At 41.8% G+C, this 20,181-nt stretch overlaps 2 protein-coding genes across 2 annotated transcripts; one reads left to right on the top strand and one right to left on the bottom strand.

Moving 5' to 3' along the window:
- The first annotated feature begins 493 nt into the window (after positions 1–493).
- Positions 494–12,087, top strand: LOC128739480 (tetra-peptide repeat homeobox protein 1-like). The gene is made up of 3 exons (XM_053834974.1): positions 494–556; positions 11,036–11,431; positions 11,774–12,087. The coding sequence occupies exons 1-3, from the start codon at positions 494–496 to the stop codon at positions 12,035–12,037; spliced, it is 723 nt and encodes a 240-aa protein (XP_053690949.1). The 3' UTR covers positions 12,038–12,087.
- A 232-nt stretch (positions 12,088–12,319) lies between these two features.
- On the bottom strand, positions 12,320–13,755 carry LOC128743020 (Golgi SNAP receptor complex member 1). The gene is made up of 5 exons (XM_053839527.1): positions 13,562–13,755; positions 13,187–13,470; positions 12,962–13,128; positions 12,764–12,898; positions 12,320–12,685 (listed from the first exon to the last, which is right to left on the bottom strand). The coding sequence occupies exons 1-5, from the start codon at positions 13,581–13,583 to the stop codon at positions 12,583–12,585; spliced, it is 711 nt and encodes a 236-aa protein (XP_053695502.1). The 5' UTR covers positions 13,584–13,755; the 3' UTR covers positions 12,320–12,582.
- Between the last annotated feature and the right edge of the window lie 6,426 nt (positions 13,756–20,181).

The following is a 20,181-nucleotide window of genomic DNA, read 5'->3' as shown; positions in this document are numbered from 1 at the left end:
GAAATGACACTATAATAACAGTTATGCTATTGATACGAATTCCACCCACCTTCCTGATATCGGGATAATAACTAATATAATTACTAATAAATATTATTTTACTTAAAATCGATTTAACCAAAACAAACCGGACTTGAGAAACTATGACGTTAGTATATAGGGCATCCGCTTGCTTCGATCCTATGTGAGTTCTTGATTAATAAAAACTTTCGGGAGCTTGAAAAAATATCTGTTTCAAACTAGGAATGATCCACATTCCAATCTTTTAACATTCATGACAATATTGGCCTTGAAAGAGTGGACAAAGTGAACTGGAACCATAACTATTTACGATAGATGAGCCAATAACTAGATTACGATAGAGTCCGGCAAACCAAAAGTGTTCACCCCCTCGATCGACAATTACCCACCACGGCAACAAAGTATCAAACTGCGAATGCATTCCACACCGATTGCTCAAGAATGCCAAAGATACCAAACAACATGCGACACGATGATGGACAGCGACCGAAAAGAATGCACCACAAAGATGTGCCGCAGTGTGACGAGCTTACACGTAATTACTATCGCGCGCAATCAACCCAAAGATGTCCACCGCTTGGGGGTCGATCGCCAAAAAACAAAAAAAAACACAACAACAACAACAACAACAACAACGACGCCAATGGGTCTTCTTCTGTAACGGCCGAAGGGCTCACCCCGGTGGGAGACAAAGCTATAAATCGATCGGTAAATGAACAATTCAAATCAGACCCAGGACGGCTGTTTTCGCGCGCGCCGCCGCCAACGCAATTGTTTAACTTTAACCCGAAAGGGGCGATCGAGTGTGCGTTTTCCTGTTCCACCCAGCCAGCCGGCCAACGGAGGTCGTTGGTGAAGAAGTTCGGTACCACTTGTCGAAGTTCTGCTGAGATCAATTGAAGAATTCCATTGAAAGTGAGAAAAGTGATAAGAATAATCGTCCCAATTACGAGTTACGTGAATTAAAGTGTGATCACTGAAGCTGACTGAAGCAACAGCCGACAGCAGTTAGAAATGAAAATGAAAGTTCTGGTACGTGACGGTATTATTCAACGCCAAATGTGAATGGGGATCGTTAGTGACACTGTCACAGCACGGTCGGTGATGGTGGACATTCATAATATGCAATTAGTTTTTTCGGCACGTGAACGATATTGCACAACCACGTGCCCGGTGTAGGCATATTGTGTCACATATTGCCGGGGAGGAAAAACAGAAACACACGTAGTACTAATAAATGATTACAAATTTGAAATGTATTACAGTATACGGGAGGATAAGAGATCTAATTTATGTAACAGCTATGTAATATTGGCTTCTAAGTTCGAACTCTTATTCATTAGAAATCAGCGATCGAAGAGTTAAGCTTTTTTTTACGAAACTACGAAGCGTTTGTTAACTAAAATGTACGATTAATAGGTTTGTTATCAGAAGAAGGTAGAAATAAAGGTAGAAAATATTAGTCAACAGCTCAATTCTGTTTATAATTGCAAATGTATCGAAAATACTAACCTGCACATAAACAAAAGGAGGGGCCCGACCTATCAGAAGAATGTTATGGCCTGGAAAAACGGAGTAATCGTAAGATAGCGAACCTATTAGTAAGGCCCAAACAGAATGCTGCATCAACACATCCGTTACCGTCAATTTGACAGTAAACCCACGGGAAAACTGTCAGAATAACGCTGACCGACACGTTGACGCAGCATTTTGTTCGCCCTTTACTTATCACAAACATGTCGGCAGATTACTTAGATTTAACTTTGATTTAAAACTGGTCTAGAAATTAGATTTGGATCCGGACTAGAAAATGAGTTAAAATAGAGTTGAAATTGGATCTAAACCCGGACTTGGAAATTAGACCCGAATGTGAGCTAATTTGGGTTTGAAGCCTTGTTTCAAATTTTGTTTTATTTGAAATTGGACTTAGACTTAGCCTTAAAATTGAAGTAAATTCGGCTGGAAGTTTTACTTTGGACATGAAATACGACTTGAAAGAGAATTTGAAGTTTTCATGTGAAATTTAACTTGAAATTGGAATTGAATTAGACTTGGAAGTTGGAATTGAACATGAAGTTGAATTTGAAATTATGCTCGAAATTGAACTTAAAATTGGAGTTCAAATTTGACGTAAATTGGATGTTATTTGGACTTGAGATTAGACTTGGAATTACATTTGAAGTTAGACATGAAATTAGAATTCAAATTGTACTTGACATTAGACATAAAATTAGACTTGAATTTGGACCCAAAGTTTTTCTCAATTAAGTCAATTATTGACATTTTTTGTCTCTTTTTTTTGCTTTTCCATTTTTTCTCCTTTCCAGTTTCGCTTTTCCACTTTTTGCTCCGTTTTCTTCTATCCTTCTGTGCTGTATTTTTTGTTTTTGCTCTCACTTTTCTTCTTTTTCCTTCTTTCCTCTTCTCTCGATTTCCCCTCCTTTTCTCTCAATTCTCTTTTTTTCTGTACAATGTTTTTTATTCTTTGTTCTGTATTTTCGTCCACTGTCTCATTTTTTGTTATTTTCTGTATTTCCTCTTGTTTTTCACTCATTTTTTGTAATTTTTCCGTCCTGCTTTCCCTCTTTTCTTTTCCCTTTTCCTTTTATTTTGCTTCCAGTTTTCGTCTTGTTCTAACTTATTTGATCTCCTTTCCCTCACGTTTTTCGTTTTCGTCTGTTCCGTATTTCCTCTTTTAGATGCCCCATTATTTCTTCTTTTTCGTTACATTTAATCTGTGTTTTCCTCCAATTTTTCCCTTCCCTGTCTGGTTTCGCTTATCTCCCGTTTATCGTCTTTTTCTATAGGGGAGTGCCGTCTGTTTTTCCAAAAAAAAAATTTGCCGATAGCTACCAACGAGCTCCTTAATCCATTTGAAAGGTATATCCTTCTAGTTGTCTGAAAAAAAGCTTCAGTCGTTTTGGTTATAAGCTAAAATAATTACAACCACAAATGTGAAGATGTGTTTTTGTCTCACTGTTCCCTAGCAGGTAGGAAGAGTGAGACAACTAGTATTGAATACTAAGCCATATATTTGAATTAAATTTAAACTATTTTTTTGGTTATAAAGAATAGTTTAGAAGTCGTGCTGTTTATTGTGTGTATACAGGATACATTTTTGAGGGGTGCTTGAAAATTCCAATTTATTTTCGCATCTACATATATTTCATAATAGACAAATTCTGGTCATTTGTTACCTTACACTTCAGAATTCGTTTACAGTTAATTCATATGGATTGATTTCCAATATAGCGCAAAAAATTTTTCTCAGTGTTACTCACGTTTGTTTGTCTCACTGTTCCCGGTAGGAATGTTTTATATTAAACTAGCTGATTGCCCTATCTCACTCGGGATTCCTTTGTCGCCAAATCACTTGTATCTGTCTTTGTAATGAAAACTCTTATAATGCAAGAAACAAAACCGTTCTTTTCATTTGAGTATGTTTACTCACTTTGTGGGTTCCTCTCACGTTGTTTCCCAACAGGTTGTAAATCTGTCTTCTTCTCGGTAATCCATATAAATCGACACATAGCCTTTTTTACGTTTTTGAACCTCCCTCTTTTTAATGGCCCCCCTATGCCCCCTTTCAGAAATAAAACTACTTATATAACTGCTATCGTTCCAAATGCAAGAGAACTTACTGACTTACTTAGGTGGCTTGCCGTCCTAAGACAAAGCCTGTTGAACAAAATTTCTCCATGTAACTCGGTTGAGGGCTACCGCTCTCCAATTCCTCGGACACCGAGTACTCTCCGCCAGATCTCGCTCCACCTGGTCTAACCATCTTGCTCGCTGTGCTCCTGGTCGTCTTGTTCCTACCGGATTTGAGGCGAACACCATCTTTGCAGGGTAGTTGTCTGGCATTCTTGCAACATGCCCTGCCCATCGTATCCGTCCAGCTTTAGCCACTTTCTGGATACTGGGTTCGCCATAGAGCTGTGTGAGTTCATGGTTCATCCTCCGCCTCCAACTTCGTTCTCCTGTACACCGCCGAAGATCGTTCTTAGCACTCGTCGTTCGAAAACTCCGAGCAATTGCAGGTCCTCCTCGAGCATTGCCCATGTGTCATGCTGGTCTAATAAGCGTCTTGTACAGGATGCACTTTGTACGGGGACTTAGTCTGCTCGACCGCAATTACTTGTGAAGCCCATAGTAAGCACGACTTCCACTGATACGCTTGCGAATCTCACGACTGGTATCATTGTCCGCCGTTACCAGTGAGCCAAGGTAGACAAATTCGTCGACTACGTCAAACTCATCACCGTCAATCATTATACTATTGCCCAAACGGCGTCGTTCGGCCTCAGTTCCGCTGGCCAGCATGTACTTTGTTTTAGACGTATTTACCTTTAACCCAATCTTTTCTGCTTCGCGCTTTAGTCTGGTGTACTGTTCAGCCACCGCCACAGATTTTCTGCCGATAACGGCCATGTTATCGGCAAAGCAGACACATTGACTAAATTTGTTGAATATCGTGCCCCGTGTGTTGATATCCGCTCGGTTAATAACACCTTGTAGCGCTATGTTGAACAGCAGGCATGAAAGACCATCACCTTGACGAAGCCCTCTGTGTGATTCGAATGAACTTGACAATCCACCCGAAATCCGAACACAGCACTGTGTACCATCCATCGTAGATTTAATCAGTTTGATGAGCTTCCTGGGGAAGCTGTTCTCGTCCATGATTTTCCATACACTCAAAATAATTTTCACGTCGAAATTACTTGAAAAGTTATGTGATTATTTTCCATCTAACTTTTCCCGTACTATTTACGTGAATTTAACGTAGTTTGCATTAGTATGCGTGCATTTACGTGGAAATCAGATAGATGTTATTGTATTTTCCAATAATGTTCAACTGAAAGTCATGTAACTCCCTGTAGAGAAATTTACTTGATTTTTCATGTGAAAAGAACGTGTGGTTTATTTTGCGTGTAGCTCTTTCCGGTCGATGGTATCATATGCGGCTTTGAAGTCAACGAACAAATGATGCGTAAGAACTCTGTATGCACGGCCCTGTTGGATGATATGCCGCAGCGTAAATATTTGATCCGTTGTAGACCGACCTTCGACGAAGCCGGCTTGATAAGTTTCCACAAATCTCTTCGCAATTGGTTATAGACGGCGGAAAATGATTTGGGACAGCACTTTATAGGCGGCATTGAGAACGGTGATCGCTCGATAGTTCTCACAGTCCAACTTGTCGCCCTTTTTATAGATCGGACAGAAAACCCCATCTTTCCACTCCTCCGGTAGCTGTTCCGTATCCCAAATTCTAACAATTAGTCGGTGTATACAAACGGCCAGCTTTTCTGGTCCCATTTTAATAAGCTCCGCTCCGATGCCATCTTTCCCAGCTGATTTGTTGTTCTTGTTGCAAGATGGCCTCCTTAACTTATTCGCCTATCGTTGGGGCTGGCACCTCTTCCCCGTTTGTTGCACCGTCGAAATTGCTTTCCCCGCTGCCATGGTTCTCCGCCTGGGCACCGTTCAGGTGTTCGTCGAAGTGCTGCTTCCACCTATCGGTCACCTCCGTCAGAATACTGCCAGTTTTATCTCGACGCATTTCAGCTCGCGGCACAAAGCCTTTGCGGGATCCGTTCATTTTCTAGTAGAACTTTCACGTTTCCTGAGAACGATGCAACCGCTCTAACTCTGCATATTCCTGCTCTTCCAGGTAGCGCTTTTTCTCCCGAAAGATTTGGTTTCGCTGCATCTTCTTCTGTGTCTTTCCACGTTCTGACGTGTGGCACTGCGCATCTTGGCCGCCCGCGCAACGTTCTCCTCATCTATCACCCTCCGACATTCATCGTCAAACCAATCGTTCCGCTGATTCTGGGCTACATGCCCGATGGAGCTCTCCACTACACTGCTAATGGCTGTTTTGATGGTGTTCCAACAGTCCTCGAGAGGGGCTTCGTCCAGCTCGTCCTCTTCCGGCAGCGCAGCTTCGAGTGAATGCGCATAGTTTGTGGCGACGTTTGGCTGCTTCAGCAGCGCGAAATCTAACCGAGGCTGGCGTCGGTACCGAATGTTGTTCACAACGGAGAGTCTTGGGCGCATCTTAACCATCACTAGGTAGTGGTCCGAATCAACGTTAGCGCTTCGATAGGATCTGACGTCGATAATGTCTGAGAAGTGCCCACTGTCGATCAAAACGTGATCGATCTGTGATTCTGTCTGATTTGGTGACCTCCAGGTGTACTTATGATGGATTCTGTGCTGGAAAAAGGTACTACGTACGGCCATATTCTTGGAGGCGGCAAAGTCGATAAGTCTTAGGCCCATTTCATTGGTCCGTTGGTGTGCACTGAACCTTCCAATCACCGATTTGAATTCCTCCTCCTGGCCGACCTGAGCATTGAAATCCCCGATGACGATCTTGATATCATGTTTTGGGCAGCGGTTGTATTCACTCTCCAACTGCGCGTAGAACTCATCCTTGTCATCATCTGTACTTCTGAGTTGAGGGCTGTGCACGTTGATGATGCTTATATTGAAGAATCGGCCCTTGATTCTCATCCGGCACATTCGAGGATTGATTGGCCACCACCCAATCCATCGTTTCCGCAACTCGCCTATCACTATAAAAGCTGTACCCAGCTCGTGTGTGTTGCAGCAGCTCTGGTAGATGGTATGTCCATCCAGAGCCGGCGTTACAGCACGCGAGGCCCTGTGCAGATTAAGCAGCGAGGCCTTTTTTGTATGCCAGAGGGGCATTGGGTTGAAAGCCCACTATGACAGTCTTAATGATCATCTTTTGAGGCAGGCTTTAATTACTGTACACAGTTTCCGGACTTCTCATACCCATTAATGAAGTTGAGCTAGATAGTTGTAGAGGCGCCTTCAATATCAAGGAAATCCCAAAGTGCCGCCAGTTGATATTTAAGCGATTTCTTATTTAACGTCACAACGCAGAATAGATGCAGTTTCCGTAGATTTACCGTGTTGATATGCATGATGATTTCTTTCCATGGAACGGAGAGTTCTTTAAAAACTCATTGCGGATATAATTATCCGCGATTGCTTTATCAACTTGAAAAGCTTTGAATTAAAATTTTTGATCTGGAAGCCTTTTGCATGACCTTTTACAATATTTTTGAACAGTCAATTGTATTGTACCGTGGACCCCCGTTCGTTTGACCGCTTTTAATCTGAACACTTTTTAATTTGCACCCCGTTGGTTTGCACAACGTGCAAATTAAAAATGGTTCAAATGTCATTCTCAACATGACATCATTTGCTTATGCAGACAATGCGCATAAACGCGATTTGTTTGTCCTGATCTTGCGTGTTTAATCTGTTTCACATTGCGTTTTCCCAACGATTATGATAGAAATCCGATCGGAGAATGAAATATTCGCTGCTTCCAACTTCCAACTGAATCAAACCACCAAAATAATAACAAAGAGTAGGGCGACCAGATCACACAAGTTCCAGCATATGTAGAGTTGCCAGTTGTTCAAATTAAAAACTAACCCCGTTAGTTTGCATGAGGAATCGTTCAAACGAACGGGGGTCCACTGTATAAAGACAGGCATTGTCCATTAGAATTTTTAAAAGTTTTCTCTAGTCATCACCAAGCGTGAGGCCCCCCTGAAACGCGGGCTCCGTTCCACCGCACGGGTTTACCGGCCTAAACGCCGGCTCTGTGTCCATCTCTGAACGTACGTACCGTTGAGCTCTGCCAGCACACCTCTTGCAGCGCTACGACGTCGAATTTGCGGCTCTTCAATACGTCGCAGAGCACTTGAGTGCTCGCTTGGAAGTTGAGAGATCGGCAGTTCCACGTCCCGAGTTTCCAATCCATAGTCCTTTTTCATCGCGTGGGTCTATTCCAATTGTTCCAGTAAAAATTTGCTTGTTCTTCGTTCCGTGCTTTAGTATTTTTCGTGGTGACGGCTTGCAAAGCCTGCTATACCAACCCCTGTTTCGCCGGAGGACCAACGAAGCTCGAAAGAGTCCTCCTTCCCTGTCGGCATACGACCTTGGCTTCCACCGGGGTTGATTTCCCGATCTCCACCAAAGTTGCTCGTACCCCAGCAGGTACAACGAGGAGGTAGGGAGGTAGGTTTGGATGCTCAAACGCTTTTGTAGAATTGGACCTCGCCACCACGGATCCTCGACAGCTTCTCGCTTATACGACGCTATTCTGCAGTGCCACCACGATACCAAACATTCGAGATTCATCATGTTTCAGGTACAAACCATCTATTCCATGTCCTTTTTTCGTCACCTTTGTCCATACGCAATGTTTCGAGTCGAATTTTCTTAATCACTCATAGTAACTTTCCTTAGGTAGCTTGTCTTACTAGAGTCGCGCTACGGAGTCACGTGATGGGTTTAGGCTTTGCTTTAGTTCCGAGACAGAACATTTCTTTACTCCGCCGTTCACTCCGAATCAAACGCTATCGTGAGCCGCTCCTATTGTGGAATGCAGACGTTCACCAGATTGAAAAAACGTCATGCCGTCAAGAGCCAATCTTGACAGGAGAACAGACGCTTAGTGCTAACAAGATTATTCCTCATAGCAATACCTACTGCATTCACATGAGTACCTTCTTTCCTGTTTGCATGAGACCCTAGTTTCCATCGGGATTGATGGGTACCCGATCTACACTATGTTTGCTCATTTTTCGGCTGGTATCACAAGGAAGTATGGATAGGTTTTGCTGGATAAGAGGCTGCTATTGATTATAGACAAGAATCTACATGCTTCAATCCAAAATAGTCGACTGTTTCAAACAAGCCCGACTGGCCGAAAATGACCAAAATACCCAATTTATATGAAATCGAAAAAAATACTCATCTCTGTTGACATAATAGTCAAGTTAAATTTTAACACAACGCAGTTTGTAAAAAACTTCAATCCACAAAAACCTGATACTCCCACCAAATTTCATTCTTAGAAACCAACAATCTGTGTAACCTTTCGGTTACAAATTTTAAATAATTAGCTTTGCCAATTTAAGATCTCAACCTGCTCGAATTTCCTTAATCCTAAAGCCCTAAGTCCACATCTGAGTAAGCTGTCGGCTGTGTGAACGATAGCCCTCCAAGTCTTCTGGGCGGAGGGATGGTTTACAGGGGAAAGTTTTCTCTGATGCGAATGTCTCTCATTGCTAACAACCAGCCTCGGATAAGCTAACAACTGTGTGGGTGATAACACTCCAAATCTTCTAGATGGAAGGGTCACTCAGGCGGGATAACTTTACCGAGACGGCATACAGTCACCTATATGGGTGATAATATACCAAGTCTTCTAGGCGGAACAGTCACTCAGTAGGAAAACTTTGCTTACTATCACCACCCCGATTTGCAACTGTAAGGGTGGTAACCCTCCAAGTCCATGGATGGACGGACCACTCAGACACTAATACGCCCACAGATACGTCGATAAATACGAACACGGTGTTCAATACCACAGGGTGCTAACCAAGAGGATTGTTGCCAATTCAATAGGTTGTTTAAAATCGGGAAGCTTCGGATATCCCGCTTTTAAACTTGAAAAGCTTTAAAAAGGCCAATCCGTAAAATGAAGCTTGATTCTTTCTTGCAATCCAAAAGAAAACACAGGTGCGCGACGGTGATTTTTTTAAAGTTGTACAGTTTTTAAAATTAAATTGTGACGGAAGATAATGTTGTTTTGTTCAAATTCAAAACTATTGTGATAGTACAATGTAATCCAATATCCGAGAAGACAAGTGATTGTTAGTAGCAAAAAACAAAAGGTCCTTGAGGGGCCTTTTGTGTTTTGGTTCCAGAAATTTGGACCGTTTCTTCGACAGTCACCAAAAGTGCAACACAAGAACACCGCATCCGCATCTAAAATTACGACCACGAAGCTACGAACATCGTTCAAGGTAAAGAATCATTCATCACCGGAACGTCAATAAATCGGTGGCCGGGAAGTACAGACCCTGGTGGATTCGTGTGCTTCGGCTGCTTAGTCCAGCCTAGTCCTACCGGCTTGACCATTGCCGGCGGTGAGGGAAGACCGCAGAGAAGAAGGAGCAACCGCTAGCCCCTCTAGTACACCAAAACGAATGCGCGCAAGTAAACTTAATAAGGCCGTGAGAATTCTCGGGATAGGGAACAATAAAAATTGTAATAGTGATTATAACTTTGGGTTTAAGCAATATTATCCGCCACTAACTTCCCTGATTTCCGCTTACCGAACTCGAAAGGAGTATTCAGCCCTCTTCTTTTGGTTTCTTTTGAGAATTTTGCTTTTTCTATTTTATTTAGCCTTTCAACAGCAGCAATTGAACTGGTAAGTTTTTCCCTTGGTTAAACTTTGCATATTGTTTCGATATCCGTTTCTGTGTTCGCGCGAGTTACGTGGTGATAATAAGCATTGTTGTGACTGCACCGGTAAGCAACATAAATTCCTCTCAAACCCCCCCACCCCACTGAGCAGTTAGAGGCTAACATCTGAAAGCTATGCTAAAAGAGTATGAGAAGGACCGAAAGTATAAGCTGAAAATTTGCTTTCCACGATAATTCCCGTTAGCCCACGACGACAATACAGACATTGCAACATAGTTTCGTTGCATATAAGAATACAAGTTCCATCATATTCGATTTTATTTGCCTGCATATCAACCAGTTAGCACTTCGGCTTTCCACGAAAATTGTACTACACTATATGGTGGCATGAACACGTACTGAACGGTGGAAGAAAGTGATGTCGGAAAATTTCACCAGTCTGATAAAATATTTTCACTGGAGGAATTTGAAAGTTCCAAGGAAATGCAGTGAGTGAATAACGATCACTCACTCACGCCTTAGATACTTATACAGTTTGCTGTGCTGAAGTGTCGGTTGATGAATTTTTGTTATAATTTGTTGAAAGAACGTTGAATTATAATCAACTTGATTTACACTATTTAAATATCTATACTAGCAATAAGTCAGTGTTTCCATTAAAATTTTGAGTAGTTTGTGTTTTGTCAGTAAAATAGGAAGCCGCATTTTATTTTAGTAAACGATCATTTGGTTATTTTCGAAACAGATCCTCCTACTACCGCTGACAATCGCATCCACGATGGCCATAACGACAGCCCCGATTCGAAATCCCGCCGGTGACAACCGATTACCGGCCGGCTCAACGGCAACCAGTAGAAAGGAGAAACGTGGCATTTTTGGATTCGGGGCGTACGCCCCTGCCGCACCGGTTTACGGACACGCGTTTGCCCACGCACATGCCATACCGGCGGCTTTTCCGGCGCCTGCTCCCCTACCGCTGGGTCCGGATCCAGATGGCATTGTGGTACCGGCTGGTCCACTGGATGGGCCCTTTCTAGGAGCGCACGCTCATACGCACACGGTGGTCACGAAAAAAATCGGCGTCCCCATTCCGCAGCCGTACGCAGTGCCGGTCGATAGGCCATTCCCGGTGCCAGTGAAGGTAAGTTTTGTTTTCACAAAATGGTGGTCGGCTGCTATATCAGCGCTGCTGCGTGTGTTGCGTGCATCAAAAAGGCTCCTTCGCCATCTTCGATTGATGCAGATGTGCTTTTTGTGTTCTTCAAGGCTCTCATTTGGGACATCTTTTGTGCGACTTCAGTCGCAATAGAAGATAAATAAATAACATAATAAATTCTCAAGGAATTGTTTAAACAATCGTTTGACCAATTGAGTCCCTGGGAAATGATTAAAAAATATATTATCCAAATAGTCTTACCTACTATTCGAATAAACAATACCGAATCATATTACTTACTCATTCATTTCTTCTTTGGCCGCACAGGTTCACGTACCAGTACCGGTGGATCGTCCCTATCCGGTGGCCGTACCGAAACCTTTTGCCGTCCCGGTAGATAGACCCTATCCAGTTCCGGTGGATCGGCCGTACCCAGTGCCGGTGGCTCACCCGGTGCCGGTACCCGTTGTTAAACATGTCGGTGTGCCAGTGCCATCACCCGTCCCGGTAGCTGTTCCCAAACCATTCCCGGTTCCAGTGCACGCACCGGTGGTCGGCCCGGACCCGTGGGTCGCTGCCAAGCTGTGGTGAAGCGGCTAGCGATGGTCTAGCTTTGCTTCAACATTTGCGAAACTAGAACGTAGGCCTTACAAATAGTACAAGTTGTTAGTATTGAAATGGTAGAGGGTGCCGAATTTACAGATAAAATAGATAACTGTAAGTGATGAAATAATACACAACAAACTAATAAGACTATTTATTGTAGAATTAAGTAAATAAAACATAGACAATCAATTAAAAAATCAACAATTATAATTCGCGAGGCTGTGATACATCACAAACATGATTTAGCAAATGACAATTATAGCTTCCAGTACTATCACATAATGCCGTTGAAGGCGACTCAATCTTTTATTATTAATCCTATATCATAGTTTCAGACTCTTTTCAGGTCCTACGATTACTCTACAAAATAATGTCAGTTATAAAACATCTCCCAAGGTTGTGATGATGGATTATACTGTATATTCTCATAATAAACAACAGAAAAATATTTGCTTCGAATTGTGGGCGGTTCGCCAGAGCCTGCGCCGGATAATTGGACCTTCCAAGACAGCGTTACGCGTTAGCATCCGTCAGTGGAACGTATAGAGTAATAGCAGAATCGTACACACCGCAATCACTCCTCCTAGGATTAGGGAATCGCGCCGTTTACGAATGTTGATCCGTTGAACCAAACTGGAAACCGTACAGAACAATGTTAAGATGAATTAATCTATCCAAAATGTGTTTCTTTATGTTACATCTCCCACTTACCTTGAAATTATCGGGAATCGATGCGATATGTCATGCATCCTGGTTTGGAAGCGCTTTAGATGCTGCCGCTGTGAGCTCAAATGCTCCTTCGTTTCCATCGCAATGCTAATCTGATCGTTAACCATGGAACTCGAACTAAAGAAAAAGTAACGCTCAATAAAATTTACTGAGAAAACCTCCTTCTATGCGTTATCCTACTTATGCAAATGTGTGTTCTCCTTCAAATACATATCCCTCCGGCTCAAGCCGGATGTGGAAGGGGAGCTAACGGAGGACGGTGCCAGGCCGGATCCGCGCAGTAGCTCCTCTCGTTCCATCCTTGTCGTATGGTTAGCTTGAATTTTTAGAAACTCTTGCCGATAACCCTATCGAAATATACAGTTAAATTCCGATTGTTAATAACATTCATCGAGCGAAACTTACATGCAAGATTTCCCGATGCCGCTGCAGCACATGCATGACGGCCGCTCCGCTACCAGGGATTTCAGCCATTTTCTCATTGATGCCCGACAGCTTGTCCAGCATCTGTTCGATTTCCAGCGAGAGTGATTCGAATACATGATCGCCCAACAGCGGAGCCGTGTCGGCCGTCGCTCCGCTTCCCAACGAAGACGAACTCAACGGGCTGCTGCCGACTCCAACCTTATTGAATGCAATCAGCTTCAGATCGATGTCATTTTCCAAATGACGAGCCTGCTTCCGTAGGCCTGCCACATTTGATTGAACGGTACATTTTAAATCATCATGAGTAAATGTAAACAGTGGACTTTAGAACCAAAAATTTAATGTAATACTCACTGTCCCAGTCGGAAGCGACCATTGTTTAGAATGATTTGCACACTGACTACCGGGCAGTAGGTATTGCCTTAAACAAAACAAATCTTTATTTTATGAAAACTGATCCAGTTTTGCAATTTATTCATGAATCACATCACAAAGTTTCTTTTATTACTATAAACTTTCATTCGAATCGAATTCGAATGGACGAAAACACCGCAGCCACGACAGTCGACTTGACGAAGGACCGAAAACTGTCAAAGTCATGATGAGGGCGGTCATCCTTTTTCTTGTACACGCATAAATTTGGTACCGTTCAAAATTCTGTTTGCAGCCAAGTTTTTAGCCAGGCTTTATTTTCGGTTTTTAACGTAAAGCTACGTTTTTGTTTTCTATCCAGTTTTTCACGAGCCATAATGGCAGACGTGTTCGTAATATTTGAACAGCACTTTTTGACATTTCCCTAATACATCGCACATTTTCCTTCCGCACACGTCCGCCATTATGGCTCGTAATAAGCTGGATTGGGGTACATTTAAAAAGAACAAGAGTAGCTGAATTGCAAGAGCAATTGCAGTTTACGACTACTGTTTTTTTTTACCCACCCCATCGGCAGCAAACCATGTTTTCTCCGTCAACATCTCGTGTGTGCGGAAATGAGATAGCAAGTCAGCACTGCGTTTCACTCAACTACCAGCAGTCAAATTTTGAGCCCCGGGCATGCTGTCGCTGACGTTTACTGCAGTTCGATATCCAGCTTTTTACGAGCCGTAATGGCGGACGTGTTCGTAATATTTGAGCAGCATTTTTGACAAAATGACCTTGACCAAATCAAGGTGACGTCATCTGGCAGATACTGGCGCCCTTGTTTACAAACAGACCGCAGAGTCCAAAAAAGTTTCAGCTGTTTAAACGGCAAATTTGTTGTTTAAACCGAGTTTAAAGGGCATTAGGACTAAATTTAAAAGCCATTATGCCTGTAAAATGTTCAAAAACACGCTACATTCGTTATAAGCGGAAAGGAAAGTTTTCCAAAATGTAAACAAGGGCGCCAGTATCTGTCAATTGACGGTATGATGATTTGGTCTATTACTGCAAATATCGCTTTGCATCCACGGTTGCAGCCAATAGGGTAACCAACCTATTTTGGACCCCATCAGCAGCTGTACATAATTGGGTCCTAAAGCCCTATGTCGTTTTTAGCTTGAATCGATGAGGTTAGGGTTAGGAACACATATTTTGATATTCAATTTTATATTTTTAGGCTATTGCCGTTAAAAACCTTTTTTTTAATTTTGTGAAATTTTGAACAAAAAATAAACATTTGGGCAACCTTATATAGACAAACTATAGTTGTGCATGGTTGTGTCAAGCGGTGTCTAGACAACACGAATTATAAAAAGAAACCATAGTATGTCTTGAAATGTCACGCAAAACCTTTTGTTTACCTTCACGCTCATGTGATAGTGTGTCAAAAAGTCAAAAGTTGCAAAGTCAGGAAATGGCTTGGCAATCGCGACCTAAAACATTTTCTGAGTTTACAGCTCATTTTCCGGTTCCGGTTATCTCAGTTTAATTAAGGCCTTTGTCAAAATCAGCAATAAGCGTAGTGACTGCACTTGGTCACAGCGTGGATGGCTTCAGTTTTCGGATACAACACCCGCCATCGAGATGCGACCGTGTTTGGCTAGAAACGCACAGAAATTTTTGGTCTGCCGTTCGCCCTACTGCTGATTCACATCGGAGTAGCAGAACATACCAATCTGATTGATAATACGGTGCCAGTTTCGGTTGGCGTTTTTTTTTTTCATACTGTTCTGCGGGGTCGATTGTACCGAGATTATACTGTTGGCCATCAGTTTGACATCGTTTAGTCATTCTTAGCGCAAACTAGATTTGGACAAAGTCTAGCACCGTGAATCGATGGATTGGAATACATTGCCCGAATCAAAACTTTTATCCGATAACTAGTACAAATTTTATGTTCCACTTCCTCACGACCAGCAAAACGCAGACAAGCACAAGAGACAACTGCGAAGCTGTAACTGTCAAAACGATCAGCTGCTCTAATGTCAAACCAGAGTTGCCAGTGAGAAAAAGTTATCATTGTTGCCAGAAACGTGTTATTTTCGTTATGTCAAGGAAGATCTCTAATGTCAAGGGAGAATAAATTACAATATTTTTGTTTTTTAATTTTTTAGTGCTCTGCATCTTTTTAAAAAAGAAAAAACTGTACTCTGGTAGTCATTATGGAAGGCTTTATCGTTCCTTCTAAAAAAATCATCTTTTTATCACAAATTTTAGGACCCAATTTGGACACTTCCATTTGATTTTGCTGTAAGTGTCCAAATTATGTACAGCTGCTGATGGGGTTCAAAATACGTTGGTTACCCTAAAAAAACTTTGCAGCAAAAAAATCTCGCTTGCATTTTTGCAATGAATGCAAATGATGTAAAAAGCTAATGCAAAATTGCGAAGTGAGACACCCCTTGGCTATCTTATCTTAAATCATTTCTGTACCTTCGGCGCACTTTTTCGTTACATTCCAAGCAATAAGTGCGTCGAAGAAACCGAAACGATCAAAGCTAAAATAGCACCATCCAATTTTCCTTTACGAATATAGCTGAAAACTGTAACAAGTACATGGTTGATGATTTGTAAATACTTTTTCTGATAGCTATTTAGTTTCGTTAGTTTATTTATTTATAATTAATTTGTTTATTTCAATAATTGTTTCATGTTGTAAATAGTATTTGCGATAATTATTTATATTGTTAATTATTTTGTTAATATTTATCAATTTGTTAAACGTTAGAATATATTTAATTTGGTATTTTATTAAGCAAAAATCCTTTTGATGTTTCACCGCAAGCAAGGCAGCGATCGAAACATATCTAAAATCAAAATAAATGAGTTCCTGTACACTCGCTTACTAATTCGCTTTGACCACCGATGCGACCGATGCGATAAGAGGATTGACCTTGCCGAAAAAGTCTAACGACCTTTGCGCTGTCGGGAGAGAGGTTGCTTCTTTACTCTATCCTTTGGGAAAGGTCGGTTAGCCTGACGATAACCGCTCGCAAGAAGAAAATGATCTTCGCTGAGATTTGTCCTTCGTGCTTTTAATGCGATCAGACATTTTCGCCAAACAGCATCCGGTAGCGTCGTGTTACCTGACGGTTGATCTGAGGATCCGTATGCTCTAATAGATCACTTCAGTTTGACTAGTCGTAGAGGTAGGAGTATCCATAATTTGTGTCCGGTCGATTATTGATTAGAGGTGATAACCGTATGAAATTCCTTCATAAATTTGCTAAGATAGTTCTTTCTCTAGATAGTCAATCGTTCCCAGCCAGTGTAGATCGTGCGGGCAAATATATTTTATTCGGCAGATTCGTCGATCCCCAACTGAGCTGTACCATCGTTACCAATTTGCGACCGCTCCTGCTTTCACCGTCAACTGTAACACTTGCCCGGCAGCACGGAAAACCGGAAGAGGATCGCTACCGTTACATCGCGTCCTAGCGGATGATCAACCCGCTTAGACGGTCATCAAAAACCCGTCTATTGTTCTTCAGTTTCGGCCGGCTCGGCGTGTGCAGCACGCTAAGCAAATTCATCTAGAAGGGATCCGCGTGGGGCGGATCAGATCGATGGTTTGATCGCCTATCCCGCCAAGCAGCAGCAGCAGTGAAGTAGAGTGATGTCGCCATTTTGATCTCCGAGGGCAGCCCTCGCAGAATCGTCCAACACGAGCAAGTAAACCTCATGTAAAACGCGTTTTGAGTGAGTACAAACTTTGATAATTTTTCTGTCCATGCGCATGCGACCAAAATAGGGCCACGACTCTAAAGCACACAGCAAACCGATAGCTACCAATCGTACCCCACCGCCCAAAACAACAAGGGGTAACGAAAACCGATCGCACACCGCACACGTTAGATAGGAATCAAAATGGGAACGAAGATAGGGAAGAGAAGTTAGACTAAGCCTAGTGATGAAACGCAAACGACATCTAAGCATAAAAAATTGGTAGAATAAACGCACCTCCTTTTTGAAAGTGAAAACTACGCAATGCGATGTTATTGTTAAATAAATGCATGTATCAGGTACCATCAAAGTGATTGTTTTATGAAGGTAGCGCTCTCCCGTATTAGCCGCTGGTGAAAGATTTTCATGTGGTTCGGTCCGCCGTAGTTTTCCGTATTTTTTTCCGTTGGGGTTTTTTACTGGGGTGGCTGACCCTGAAATCAGCTCGGATAACTCCGGAATCACCATTAGACAGACTTAGTGGGAGATTGGGGCCGGACCAGTGATGAAAGATAACCCTCATTGAATCTGTTGGCAAAATTGAAATCGTATCTTTAGGCGCGCTGGTCATCGAGTAGGCTAGATCTTTTGACGCTAATCTCTGCGGAGTATTTCGAGTCGCTGTTTGAGTCAGCTAACTTGCTTCCTTTCCCGAGTTAGGGATAAAAAGGAACCTTCTCCCGAAAGGTCTCAGGCTGGGCAATCTTCAAACACGGCGGGTGGTCTCTCATTAGAGAGTGGCGCTTAAGCTGGCCAGTTACAAAACCAAGCTGTCAACTTGGACCACTGGACCACAGACAAACAGACATAGGGTTTATTTTTAATTCCTGTCGTAGTAAGTAAAGCCATTCTAATTTTCATCATTTCTTGGATGGATTTAATGAATACTCCAAAAGTTCTTGTGCTGATTTGACTAAAACACACTTACTTTCCGATCCGTGAACTTTGAAATCACTGAAAAGCGATTATTAAAGCACATTATTGAAATTACGCAATTGACTTTATTTACAAAATTCGTCCTACTGTGTTACCTGACTCACTGCGCATAGCGTTGTATTCGCGGTATCGTGTTGGTTCGAAAGGTTTCGAAAAATATCGCCCTTGTATCGAAAATATCGTTGATTTTGATCACTAAAAATAACGTACTTAAACGTTATATTGCAAGTGCTAGTAGTACGCAATAATTGTATTGTGAAACTGAATTGTTATTTATGCAACTTTTTACAAGTTAAATGCAATAACAAAAGCACAACTTATAAAAAATCGATTGTTATCGATATTAGCTGCATATGCGTTATAAACGAATAAAACGCATGGTGACGTTTTATTTCAATAACACGTATATTCGCAGTGAGTCAGGTAAAACAGTACCCAGGTAACCAATAAGCATTTCCAATGCAATTTAAAAGCAAGCCAATAAGCATTTAAGTTGCCTTAAATGCTACTTAAATGCTATTTTGGCAAAATATGCGGCTACTTTACTGCTAGCCCTCTTATACAGTGGACCCCCGTTCGTTTGAACGATTGCTCATGCAAACTAACGGGGTTAGTTTTTAATTTGAACAACTGGCAACCCTAAATATGTTGAAACTTGCATGAATTGGCCGCCCTGCTCTTTGTTATTGTTTTGGTGGTTTGATTTAGTTCGCACTTGCAAGTAGTGAATATTTCATTCTTCGATCGGATTTCGGTCATAATCGTTGGGAAAACGGAATGTGAAACAAAACAAACACGCTAGGTTAGTACAAACAAACCGTGCTTATGTGCATTGTCTGCATAAGGAAATGATGTCGTGTTGAGAATGACATTTGAACCATTTTTAATTTGCACGTCGTGCAAACCAAAGGCACAGACAAACAGACATAACTCTTGGAAGAAAAATCAACAAAAATTATCGTACCTCACGTTTAGCCTGAACACTAGCACCATCTATGATCGATATTCCCAAATATCAAATAGCAATATGGGTGTCCCTCGAAGTAGCAAGTATTTTTTATGGGGTATTCCCCTTCTTTCGTCAAAAAGCGCCACTTTGACCAAAACGGAGACATTCCCAACTAAGCCCAAATTTGAAATGACGGTTTTATCGGTACGATGAATGGAAAACGAGTGTTATGTCTGTTTGTCTGTGCCAAAGGGGTTCAAATTAAAAAGTGTTCAGATTAAAAACGGTCAAACGAACGGGGGTCCACGGTAGTGCTGACAATGCTTATTTGCAGCTAGTTACCAACAAGAAGAATTTAAAAAGAATTGTGGATGCCAATTTACAACAGTTATGCAGTCAAAAAGCTGATAAACAACCTGCAGTATAAAACGCCAGGGATGCTAATAAACGACTGATTTACTGCTTATTTTAATGCTTATTGGTTACCTGGTTAGTGTTTTAAAATCCGTCCATCAAAATTTTTCATCGTCCGAACTTAAAATCACAACAATGTTTACGAAGCTAACACGCATGTATTTGTCTAGGACGGCATGACAAATGTTATTCTGCAAAATTCCTGAAGGTCAGGCAAGTTTTCCTGGCTGTAGAATAACGACAATGCCTTGCGTGAGTTATTTTCATTTATGAATGACGGAAATTAAAACGATTAGTCCACATTTTCTTCATCATCGCACGAAAAAATGTAGGAAATTTTGCTGGCAGGACTTCTTTAATGATAAAAGTCATTTAAATAGATCTCAGGTCACTTTGATTGATCGCGTATAATAGACAACAAACTAAAATATTACGGAATAACTAATTTTGCATTGCTTGCAAATAAAAATGCAAATAAAAAGCTGATATATTGAATAATTCGTGTTGGATACGACGGGAATAGGCATTTACG

This window comes from Sabethes cyaneus, chromosome 3, assembly GCF_943734655.1.
Source record: "Sabethes cyaneus chromosome 3, idSabCyanKW18_F2, whole genome shotgun sequence".
In the NCBI taxonomy this organism is placed as follows: domain Eukaryota; kingdom Metazoa; phylum Arthropoda; class Insecta; order Diptera; family Culicidae; genus Sabethes; species Sabethes cyaneus.
Note: the sequence above shows the minus strand (reverse complement) of the source record. Positions and strands in the feature narration are given on the sequence as shown.

Bases quoted from the DNA above. Each gene is read 5' to 3' on its own strand.
- LOC128739480 (XM_053834974.1), top strand. From the start codon at position 494: ATGATGGACAGCGACCGAAAAGAATGCACCACAAAGATGTGCCGCAGT. The intron at 557-11,035 runs GTAATTACTATC...TTTTCGAAACAG, and splicing joins GCAGTGTGACGAGCTTACAC to ATCCTCCTACTACCGCTGAC. The intron at 11,432-11,773 runs GTAAGTTTTGTT...TTGGCCGCACAG, and splicing joins CATTCCCGGTGCCAGTGAAG to GTTCACGTACCAGTACCGGT.
- LOC128743020 (XM_053839527.1), bottom strand. From the start codon at position 13,583: ATGGTCGCTTCCGACTGGGACA. The intron at 13,471-13,561 runs GTGAGTATTACA...CAAATGTGGCAG, and splicing joins GGTCGCTTCCGACTGGGACA to GCCTACGGAAGCAGGCTCGT. The intron at 12,899-12,961 runs GTAGGATAACGC...CTTTTTCTTTAG, and splicing joins GAGAACACACATTTGCATAA to TTCGAGTTCCATGGTTAACG.